Here is a 12,702-nt window from a genome sequence, read left to right on the forward strand (position 1 = left end):
TTCCATGAACACCTGCCTAGTTTTACACATTATCATTTTACAACTAGAGTATTTCAGTGACAATTTACCTGGTTTCTATGCTCCCAGAATAAGCCCTTTCTCCTGACAATCACGGAAAGTTTATCTCTTCGAAACATTGCTGTGTAACTCCCTTGCTCAAAAGTGTAATGGCTCTTAATGTTCTAAGAAAAAAGTACATCTCATTCACTGAGATTTCAAGGTTAGTTTTTTTGACCATAATTTACTTTAAACAATTTTAAAATTTTCATTTTTACTTCTCATTAACACAAAGGAGACTCTTGCTCCCCAGCCAGCTAGATCCATAATCCTCGGGAATACTTAACCAGTCATTCACTTTGTAACTTTCTTTCCCTCACCCCTTTGTGGCTCTGTACTCTCCTTCAAGCCTTACCTATTTCCTGCCTCCTTTAAAATTGCCAAAATCCAAAACTCAGATTACTGTGCCCTTCATTTGGCATTTTTCCTGTAGTGTCCCTAACCAGACTGTGTGTGGAAATAGTCCTTACATTTAAGTATTGTGCCTGCCCCCAGTAAGCATGAATGCAAACAATACAGAAGCAAGAGTGAGTGATGGAACTCAGTAATTATTTGGAGAAGTATTTTCTCATTTAATAAAATTGAGTTGTGCAACCTTAAATTGTCTGTTAAACCTGAGGACAAAGTTTAGCTGAAAGCGTTTCTTAAAAAATATAACCCTGAATTCTTCCTTAGATTGCTTTGATTTAGGACTCTCTGTTAAGGATTCCTTCTTTTTGGAAATCATGCTAATTTTCCAGTGTAATAGATCTGCATTTTATAAACCTAGCCATTTTTTCAAGAAATGTAGATTCTCTTTGAAGCTGATTATAACATCTTCAGATTTTAGCATGTGCAGTATTATAGAGAAAAAAAAGACTCAGTGAGTCTGAACAGTTTTATGAGGATAATCGCTACCTGTTTGGTTTAGAATTTCAGGCAGATAACAATGACTTTTTTAAACATTCTCCTAATCATTATTCATGTACCCATGCAAAAACATTGACTGGATGCCTTCTTAGTGCCAAGAATTGTGTGAGAGAATGAAAATAAACCATGCTTTTCTCTCAGTTTTTGCTTCCACTATCCTCATTTTTTTTTTTTTTTTTTTACATTTTTATACGGTTACTTTTATGCTTAACAATTCTGTTTGTTTATAACATTCCCAAATTGGGTAATGAGATAAAAGGGGGCATGTGTGTGTTTCTTATTGTCTAGAAAAGTGAAACCCAGAATGGTAATATTCACAGACACTGTTTACTAATGTTAGAACAATAGGGGCTGGTGGTTTTTAAGGGCTGAATTAGATCATGATGCTCTATGATATCATTTAGTGAGGAAATCACTCCTCATAGTATGTATAAGTTGTGAGTTAAGGGACCTACCAACAGCATATCACTTAATTTTTAAGACTGAAATTTTACCTGAAAAATATGGCTGAACAGTCAGAAATTTTGTTTTTTTGATATGTATACATAATATACATAATAAAATAGCTTGTTTTCTAAAATAAACTCTTGACTCTTTAAATTTCATTTTGTTTCACTTAAAGAGCCCAAATCGATCTTAGATAAGGAAATAAATCACTCATATTGGGAATGCAATAATTTTTCCAAATCATAACATTTATTTCAATAAAAAGTCAAGTTTCTACTTGAGTCCTAATTCTTCTAGGAAGCATGTTTCTCCTAAGACAATCCATCCAGTTTGGTGGTTAAAATGCTTGCTTTTAAAACATGATCAAAGAAAAGGGGGTAATTATTTAATGGTAAGGGAGGACTACCAAGGTAAGCCTCAATAATAAAAATAAATAATCAAGAAATTTTCCATCAAAACATAATATAGGTAATTTTTTTCAAATTCGCGTATCTTTGTTCATAGTCACGGATTTTAGAAAGGTGTTACAGAAGTAGAAAGGGACCTGAAGTGATCATCTGGGGCTGCCTCTTTGCTTTAAGCAGATACATTGAGGACCCCTCGAAAACAGATATCTATCTGGCAACCCCAGGAATGGGACCTCACATCTTCCCATGGTATCACATTCCATTGTTTTATTAGCTGTATGGCAGAAGGCTTTTTCTTAATCTAACTGGAATCAGCCTTCCCTTTAACATGCCAAATATTTTTTAAAGTGAAAGGCCAAATCATGTCTCATTCATACTTTTCTTCTTATTAAAAAAAAAGTTTCCTTCTTTTAATTGTTTAAATAAATCTATACCTTGATCTTCAACTCTAAATTCTAAATTGTTAAATGTTTAAGAAACCTGCCATTCTTAGACATTCAGAGAACTAGATGATGCCATGAGGGGAAATGCCCGTTACTCTAATTGTAAATATTCTCACTAATGTTTTCCAGTTTCTTTTCTCCCTAAGCTTACTTCTCTTCAAATAATATAGGAAAAATGTGATTCCATGTGTAGAAACCGTAGGTACATTTTGACTTATATTTAATTAAAACATCAAAATTATTTTTTTCAAATTAAGAAATATTTAGAATAGTTTTTATGGAAAACATAGTCTGTGCTCTTAAAGATTAAGAAAAAAATCAGGAGAATATTTTAGCAAACCTTGAAGAATCTTTTTTTTTCCTGAATTAAACTCTATAATGCTATGATACTAAGTTAAAGCCTATTTAGATTCTAAAGCAAATACAGTGTACAAAATACATTCCTCGATCAGAAGATTTTCTGGAAAAAAATAGTCTAGCTAAATTATGCTACTTATTGTAAGCAATGCTGCCAGCTTATTTAGATTCTTAACCTCTAGCAATAACAGATTATTTTGATAAATTATTCATATTTCTGCACTGTGCACCTTTTGCAATTTGCATATCTGGCAGCAAATAGGCTCTCCTTTCAGGCTTCAGTCCTCTTGGTCAGACAAGATGGCCGAAGGCTGCTTCATGATTAATTTCATCTCAGTGGGGTTATTATCATACTGAAATTAGCAATGCCTCTGAAATATGCTTTCCTGGAGCTACAGGCACAAGAGGCTTAGTTAGTTTAAGAGCTTTTAACCGTATAGTAAGTTTTAGCTTAATTGTTAACCTTTCTCTATTTGGGGAGTATGTACACCTAAAAATAATACTGGATTTTACAAGACTAGAAAACAATAATTTAGAGCTTGATTTAGCAGCTCATTGGATTGCAGGATAATTTGTCATTAGTTTCTAGTATCTTATTTAAAAAGGATGTATACTTTTGAACAATCAAGGAGGTTTTTATATTGCTGGTTCAAAGTTTACTGCTGAATCAATAAATATTAATTTTTCTTCCGGTTTGTGTAAAAGTCATTCAGCTTTTCTATATTTAGTTTTCTCACCTAAGAACAGTCTAAATGCCTTGTACCATTGCAGAATTAGCAAGAGATGGCTTTTAAAGAAATGTTTCTGGAAAATATTTTAAATTCAGTGATTTGGGGTTGGGAAGAACTGGAAGATTTCTTAGAAAATATTTAAAATGTAAGTGTGGTTCTCTACAATGCTATTATTGTTCATCTGCTGTCCGTTAGTCAAAGACCAATACTAGACTCACAGTGCAGCAATCTACTTGCTGTTAAAGTTATGTGAACCCTACATTTGAAAACTCAGTGGATTCACACTTCACATTAAAAGAAGTCAGAGTATAAACAGAGTCCTGTAGATGAAAAGTTCATGATATTAAACTAATATTTAAACCTATATGCAAAAATTGATTTCTTAACAAAGTAGTTGCAGACTCAATATATTTTCAGTTTGTTAAGTCAGACTGTTTCATGTCTAAGGAATCAGAAGACACTAAAACATTTGGCTAATCTGATTCATGACAATTTGTTTATATAAATACAACATGTTTCAGGAAGCTAAGAATACTAACTATTCTGATAATTTCCTGCTAAAACATTCCCAGGAGACATATACTGACACTTAAATCTAGGTCCATCCTGTCTCTGATTTTGAGCTCCAAAATATTATTTATGGATTTCAGAATTATTATAAACTTCAGTTGAATTTTCTTATTGTCCTCTGTTCTTCTTTAAATCACTATTTTATTTCAAAAATGTAACTATAAAAATTATCTAATAAAAAATTGAAAAAAGGAAAAATTATTTGATATAATAAAATTTTCATTTGGGCTGCATGTAGTAGAGGCAGTGAGTAATACAGAGGAAATAAGACTGGCCATCACTTGATAATTTTTGAATGGGTGTTGAGAGCACCAATGAGGTTGGAGCTTATTATACATTCGTTATTTTGTTATATATTTGAAAATTTTCCTAGTAAAAGGTTGGTTTCATTTTCAGTTGGCAGTAATCAAAAGGAGAGAGAAAATTATGTATACTGAAAACTTGTTTGTAAAGATTTAATGTGTTTTCACTCTTGTGTAGTGTTTTTTTACCGCTCACTGCTGTGGCCTCTCCCGTTGCGGAGCACAGGCTCCGGACGCGCAGGCTCAGCGGCCATTGCTCACGGGCCCAGCCGCTCCGCGGCATGTGGGATCTTCCCGGACCGGGGCACAAACCCGTGTCCCCTGCATCGGCAGGCGGACTCTCAACCACTGCGCCACCAGGGAAGCCCTGTCTGGCCTTCTTAATGTACATTTATGGTCTCAGAGTTGCTTCCTTCTTAAAGCGTTGGTTTTGAAAATGGAAATACTGTACACTAGCAGATGTCAAATCTGATCACCTCTGCATGTGTCCTCAATAGATTAGAGGCTGACAGAGGAACAGAATGATCAATGGGAGAAGTTATTAATAAGGCCCTAAGAAAAGCTCTCCATAATTCACAATTGGGTATACTGGGTGGTCCAACAGAATCGTAGGCATGGAAAACTCATTTAGAATCAGTGGTCTAGGGATTCCCTGGTGGCGCAGTGGTTGAGAGTCCTCCTGCCGATGCAGGGGACACGGGTTCGTGCCCTGATCCGGGAAGATCCCACATGTCACGGAGCGGCTAGGCCCTTGAGCCATGGCCACTGAGCCTGTGCGTCCGGAGCCTGTGCTCCACAATGCGAGAAGCCACAGCAGTGAGAGGCCCGTGTACCGCAAAAAAAAAAAAAAAAAAAAAAGAATCAGTGGTCTAAGAAGACATTAAAAAAAAAAAAAAAAGAGAAAAGATGGGGGAAATTTGAGTATAAAAATGCTAAGGTACTTTACTGACAACTATTTTTAATTTTTTTTTTTTTTTTAATCAGAACTACTCTACAGTTCTCTGATATGTTGAGATCTTTAAGTAGTAAAACACCTAGGCAGTTTAGGGTACTTTTGATGATCTTTCCTATGTATTCTTGAATCCTTTCATCCACCTTTTTATTCACCAATTATTTATTAAGTACCCACTAAATGCTAGTTATAGGGTAGAGTAATACTTAGAAATATATTAGTTACAATTCACTATGTATAAATCTTGATTAATTCTGATTTGAGACCAACTATTCTAGATGTGACAAAGGTAGCACTAACATGATAGTTGCATGTTCCTCCAGGAATAAAAGAAATTAATAATAAAAAGATCATAGGTAGAATGGACTCAATTTAATTTTGACAAAAGATATTTTGTCTTAAATAAATTTAGGAATAAAGTAAACCATATATGTGGATAAATAATATTTCTTTTACACAAAAACAGAATGAAAAATTGCTATTTTTGTATCATGATTATAATACAAATGAATAATTATCTCACCAACAAGAGGTAAAGCATGAATTAGAAATTAAACCTCTGGTGTTTGGCCAATGAAACATTGATTCTTTGCTTATGATTCTTGGCCAAGTTATTCTGGTGCAATCTTGTTATTTTAAAATTCTAACTAGGATTATAATATTAACCTGTAATCAACATTTGATGATAATTAAATGAAAGATTATAATATATATGTGTATCAACTACTACATTTACACCTAGCTTAGTACATACAAATAATAGGTCCTAAATAAATATGATAAATGAGCAAATAAAGATTAATACCTAGAACAAATGAGCAAATCTTCCTTCCCATGTTGTTAAATGATAATTCAATTATTGAAAACTTAGTAAAGACAATCATGAACAATTATTTAGTGAAATGTGAAATGATCCATTGCTTTAAAAATCTTTATTTCTCCTTTATTTTCATGCTAATTAATCAAATAATATATTTAAATGTCTATGGTATAAGTGAGTTTTTTTGGTACCCCGTTTCTTTGAAGAGAACATTCTGAACAAAGAAAAAAAAAAAAGCCAACGCAACCCCCCCTAAGACAGGAGGGAAGAAAGATTCAAAATGAAACTTGCTCATACTCTCACAACACATATTGTTGTCCAGGGCCATGGTTATAGTTGATGGGCACCACAGCAGTGTAGGGAATGACATTTTAGGTCAAAAGCTTATCCTGGAATTTGGTTGTTCTGGGCTTTGTTCTGTTATTAGTTACTCAGTGACCTTCAGTGAGCCACTTTATTTATGTCTTAATGCTCCATGCATTTCAAAGGGCTAATCATACAGAAATAATATACAAAGAATTCTGAGATTTTCAAATTCAGGTGCTAAGGGCTTCCTTGGTGGTGCAGTGGTTGAGAATCTGCCTGCCAATGCAGGGGACAGGGGTTTGAGCCCTGGTCCAGGAAGATCCCACATGCCACAGAGCATCTAAGCCCATGCGCCACAACTCCTGAGCCTGCACTCTAGAACCTGCAAGCCACAACTACCGAGCCCACCTGCCACAACTACTGAAGCCTGCACACCTAGAGCCTGTGCTCAGTAACAAGAGAAGCCACCGCAATGAGAAGCCCACACATCGCAATGAAGAGTAGCCCCAGGTCACCCCAAGTAGAGAAAGCCCACGCGCAGCAACAAAGGCCCAATGCAGCCAAAAATAAATAAATAAATAAATTTAAAAAATCAAATTCAGGTGCTTAATGAATGCAAAGTATTCCATGGTCAGTTAACAGTGAAGCAAAATAGTTTTGGGAAACTTTATTTTATGATTTTATTTGGTTCAGTTACTTTATTTCTGTCTCGGTAAGCCTAATTCTCAGTGGTTCTCCTAATAATTGTGTTCATTTCTTAACAAAAATTCTGAGTGCCAAGGGCAGTGTTTTTATGTTTGTGTTTTTATAATTTTTCCTTTTTTTGTTGTTATATATCCTTCTGAAATAGTACTTCATGGTAATTTATTTATGTCTCTTTTTTTTTTTTTCCGTAAGATCCTGGCAAAGTCCCAGAAGCCAAACAAGGGACAATAAAAGTTGCAGCACAAGGTAGGCAACAAAACACTTAAAAATTCTATTGCTTTTAAAAAAAAACTTATAGTAGCACTTTATTGACAATAGCCAAAGCTGTTTATTGCAGAATAGCACCATCTGCTGGGTTATTATAGAAAACATTTTGTTGTTGCATGAAGATGCACATTTCAAGAATTTATTTAGTAATTGGAGAAAGTGCAACTGAGAGTAATGCCACATTTGCACAGGAGACACTGAATGACCCAAGAATTCGTATCTCGACTCCAGGTTTGTCATTGAGCTTTTACTTGTACATCCAAAAATAAACCATAGATTAATTGATACATAGAAGATAATATGATGGACAGATAGAGATACACAAATATATAAAATTTCCAATGTTTTTAGTTATGCATTTAAATTTGTGTCATACTAGAAAATTCAGTCAGAATGTTATTAAATTAATACTACTTCATCTGTATATCGAGACTGCAAAAATCAGATATGACTACAAAGTAATCATCCTAGCTTTTATGAGCCATCTGAGAAAATTTGTTTTATCACTCACTAATATCTTTGGGACATCAAAAGTGGTTTTGTTTAAGAGAACTTTAGAAAGTATATTGATTCTTTAAATCATCGATTTGGGAAAAGTACTTCTTTAAAATAATTTTCCTGTAATGTTATTTTTAAACTATCACCTGAAATCACATCCTTTGAGAAAGCTACTCTAACTCCATTTTCCACTTTATAGAACACTCTTAGGAAAGAAAAAGTAAAATATTTACTGGAGAAAATCTTTATTTTTTCTCCTTTGCCACATTATACAGCATTGACCAATAAAGGAGATGCATTTAGGTGGTGGTACATTTGTTTCTGTGCAGAAGCCCCTTGTAGCAGACTTTGAGAAGTCTGCTGAGCACATGACATGATTCCATCTGATCCAAAATTTTCTGTTACATTTAATCCTGGACCCAACGACATACAGAATCATCCTAGTAAATATTGGTAAAATGGGTTGACTAGCCATTTGACCCAGTCATGTTGTTTATAAAGTATATGTGCTAGAATGGTTAAGAACTATGATACAGGGTTTTAGTTTTCATTTGATCATTGGGTTGATCAACAAAACTGATTCTTCTTTAGAAGAGTTCTCATCAGGAATGTCATTAATATTATGGGAGGTAGAGGAGACTTCCGGGAAGATGGCGGAAGAGTAAGACGCGGAGATCACCTTCCTCCCCACAGATACACCAGAAATACATCTACGCGTGGAACAACTCCTACGGAGCACCTACTGAACGCTGGCAGAAGACCTCAGACCTCCCAAAAGGCAAGGAACCCCCCACGTACCTGGTTAGGGCAAAAGAAAAAACTAAACAGAGACAAAAGGATAGGGACGGGTCCTGCACCAGCGGGAGAGAGCTGTGAAGGAGGAAAAGTGTCCACACACTAGGAAGCCCCTTCGCGGGTGGAGACTTCGGGAGGCGGAGTGGGGGAGCTTGGGAGCCGCGGAGGAGAGCACAGCAACAGGGGTGCGGAGGGCAAAGCGGACAGATTCCAGCGCAGAGGATCGGGCCGACCGGAACTCACCAGCCGAGAGGCTTTTCTGCTCGCCCGCCGGGGCGGGCGGGACTGGGAGCTGAGGCTCCGGCTTTTGTCGGAGCGCCGGGAGAGGACTGAGGTTGGCGACGTGAACACAGCCTGCAGGGCGTTAGTGCACCGCGGCTAGCCGGGAGAGAGTCCGGGGAAAAGTCTGGACCTGCCGAACAGGCAAGAGACTTTTACGTCCCTCTTTGTTTCCTGGTGCACGAGGAGAGGGGATTAAGAACGCTGCTTGAGAGAGCTCCAGGGACGGGCGCGAGCCGCGGCTAAAAGTGCGGAGCCCAGAGACAGACATGAGACGCTAAGGCTGCTGCTGCCGCCACCAGGAGGCCTGTGTGCGAACACAGGTCACTAGCCACACGCCCTTCCGGGGAGCCTGTGCAGCCCGCCACTGCCAGGGTCCCGGGATCCAGGGACAACTCGCCCGGGAGATCGCACGGCGCGCCTCAGGCTGCAACGTCACGCCGGCCTCTGCCGCTGCAGGCCCGCCCCACACTCCGTGACCCTCCCTACCCCCCCGGCCTGAGTGAGCCAGAGCCTCCGAATCAGCGGCTCCTGTAACCCCGTCCTGTCTGAGCAAAGAACAGACGCCCTCCGGCGACCTACACGCACAGGCGGGGCCAAATCCAAAGCTGAGCCCCTGGGAGCTGTGAGAACAAAGAAGAGAAAGGGAAATCTCTCCCAGCAGCCTCAGAAGCAGCGGATTAAAGCTCCACAATCAACTTGATATACCCTGCATCTGTGGAATACCTGAATAGTCAACGAATCATCCCAAATTAAGGAGCCCTGTGGATGAAAGGCTCTTGGTGCTGCAGCCAGGAGTCAGTGCTGTGCCTCTGAGGTGGGAGAGCCAACTTCAGGACACTGGTCCACAAGAGGCCTCCCAGCTGCACACAATATCAAACAGCAAAAATCTCCGAGAGATCTCCATCTCAACGCCAGCACCCAGCTTCACTCAACGACCAGCAAGCTACAGTGCTGGACATCCTATGCCAAACAACTAGCAAGACAGGAACACAACCCCACCCATTAGCAGAGAGGCTGCCCAAAATCATAATAAGTCTACAGACACCCCAAAACACACCACCAGACGTGGACCTGCCCACCAGAAAGACAAGATCCAGCCTCATCCACCAGAACACAGGCACTAGTACCCTCCACCAGGAAGCCGACACAACCCACTGAACCAACTTTAGCCACTGGGGACAGACACAAAAAACAACAGGAACTACGAACCTTCAGCCTGCAAAAAAGGAGACCACAAACACAGTAAGATAAGCAAAATGAAAAGACAGAAAAACACACAGCAGATGAAGGAGCAAGATAAAAACCCACCAGACCTAACAAATGAAGAGGAAATAGGCAGTCTACCTGAAAAAGAATTCAGAATAATGATAGTAAGGTTGATCCGAAATCTTGGAGATAGAATGGACAATAGAATGGACAAAATGCAAGAATCAGTTAACAAGGACCTAGAAGAACTAAAGATGAAACAGGCAACGATGAACAACACAATAAATGAAATTAAAAGTACTCTAGATGGGATCAATAGCAGAATAACTGAGGCAGAAGAACGGATAAGTGACCTGGAAGATAAAATAGTGGAAATAACTACTGCAGAGCAGAATAAAGAAAAAAGAATGAAAAGAACTGAGGACAGTCTCAGAGACCTCTGGGACAACATTAAACGCACCAACATTCGAATTATAGGGGTTCCAGAAGAAGAAGAGAAAAAGAAAGGGACTGAGAAAATATTTGAAGAGATTATAGTTGAAAACTTCCCTAATATGGGAAAGGAAATAGTTAATCAAGTCCAGGAAGCACAGAGAGTCCCATACAGGATAAATCCAAGGAGAAATACGCCAAGACACATATTAATCAAACTGTCAAAAATTAAATACAAAGAAAACATATTAAAAGCAGCAAGGGAAAAACAACAAATAACACACAAGGGAATCCCCATAAGGTTAACAGCTGATCTTTCAGCAGAAACTCTGCAAGCCAGAAGGGAGTGGCAGGACATATTGAAAGTGTTGAAGGAGAAAAACCTGCAACCAAGATTACTCTACCCAGCAAGGATCTCATTCAGATTTGATGGAGAAATTAAAACCTTTACAGACAAGCAAAAGCTGAGAGAGTTCAGCACCACCAAACCAGCTCTACAACAACTGCTAAAGGAACTTCTCTAGGCAAGAAACACAAAAGAAGGAAAAGACCTACAATAACAAACCCCAAACAATTAAGAAAATGGGAATGGGAACACACATATCGATAATTACCTTAAATGTAAATGGACTAAATGCTCCCACCAAAAGACACAGATTGGCTGAATGGATACAAAAACAAGACCCATATATTTGCTGTCTACAAGAGACCCACTTCAGACCTAGAGACACATACAGACTGAAAGTAAGGGGATGGAAAAAGGTATTTCATGCAAATGGAAACCAAAAGAAAGCTGGAGTAGCAATTCTCATATAAGTTATATATATATATATATATATATATATATATATATATATGTAGTTTGCTTGAGTGCAGTGTTTTTTGTTTTCTGTACTGAATTCATTAGCATGGGTCGGTATAAAATTTAGCATAGGTCAATATGTAATTTGTAAACTAATAAGGTCTTAAAAGTGAGGAATTAAGTCTTTTAAATTTAATTATTTATTGTAAAGAGCAGAATAGCATACATAAACAGGTGCCTAAGGAAAACTTGTATTCTAATATGGAACTCTCATGAACACCTTTTTTTTTTCTTCTAACGGTATGATAGTAGGCCATTTGATTATTTTTATGGCTTTAACTTTACAACAATGAAATATTCGTAAATTTTAAAAAGTATTTTTCTTTATTTGATGCGGGTGGGATACTGGAGAAATGAAAGGTCAAACATCTATTGAGGAATCCATACTTGTCTATATATTGTGTACTTTTATTTCAAGAACTGATTTAAAATTCCTAAAAGGATGCTATAATAAGTTATTATGCCATTTTACAGACTGAATTAAGTGAATTTCAGGGAGGTATGAAACTTGCCTAAGGCTATCCAGCTACCAAGCGGTAGAAGTGAGAATTAAATCCAGTATACCTATAAAAAAAAATAAAAAAATAAAAAAAAGAAGGCGAGGGCAGCACCAGGGTATGGGGTTGTTAGTTTTATAGGGGTGAGTAATTTCATACGCTGATGAGTGGGAGGAGTATTCCAGCTATTTTGGGGAAGGGGTGGGGATTTCTAGGAATTGAGCCACCGCCCACTTTTTGACCTTTATGGTCATCCTTGGAACTGTCGTGGCACCTGTGGGTGTGTCGCTTAGCTTGCTGATGTGTTACAATGAGTGTATACTGAGGCTCAAGGTCTAGTGGAAGTAGACTCGTCCGCCATCTTGGACCTATTTTGTTCTAATCAGTTTATGTTGTGTCCTCGGGCTATGTAATTCTTTTAAAGGTTGTGCCCTGCCCCCTTTCCTCCTGTTTCATATTGAATATATAATATTTACCAGAGTATGTTTTAATAATTAATACATGATATATTGTATAATTAATTTATATATCATATATATAATGATATCTATAGGTATTTGCTCTAATAAGTCATTAAAAATAAATGAATATTAAAAAAAAAAAATATTATGGGAGGTAGAAAAGCAGGGCAAATATTATCATCACTTTTGTGTTTTCTATTCATGAAAATGCAGCTCAGAGCGGATTCCTTAAGTGAATGACTACCTAGTTCAAGAATTATTGCAGTTAATGCATATAAGTTCTCATAAAAAAGCACAATAGCCTGGCACAGTCTGTTTTAACTGAGGCTTCTGAAGGTCATGGTAGGTGTGGAACTATGACTCGAGGCAGGCACTTAGTGTTACTTCAGCCTCCTG

At 37.6% G+C, this 12,702-nt stretch overlaps 1 protein-coding gene across 16 annotated transcripts in view; it reads left to right on the top strand.

Moving 5' to 3' along the window:
• The window catches only part of TRDN (triadin), a 380,671-nt gene that overhangs the window by 220,566 nt on the left and 147,403 nt on the right, over positions 1 to 12,702 (top strand). For all 16 annotated transcript variants that reach the window (XM_049695258.1, XM_049695261.1, XM_049695255.1 and 13 more), the window contains one exon: positions 7,199 to 7,252. In XM_049695258.1, the coding sequence (XP_049551215.1) occupies positions 7,199 to 7,252 (54 nt within the window). The remainder of the gene's footprint in view (positions 1 to 7,198; positions 7,253 to 12,702) is intronic.

The sequence above is a fragment of the Orcinus orca genome, chromosome 12 (genome assembly GCF_937001465.1).
Source record: "Orcinus orca chromosome 12, mOrcOrc1.1, whole genome shotgun sequence".
NCBI lineage: Eukaryota > Metazoa > Chordata > Mammalia > Artiodactyla > Delphinidae > Orcinus > Orcinus orca.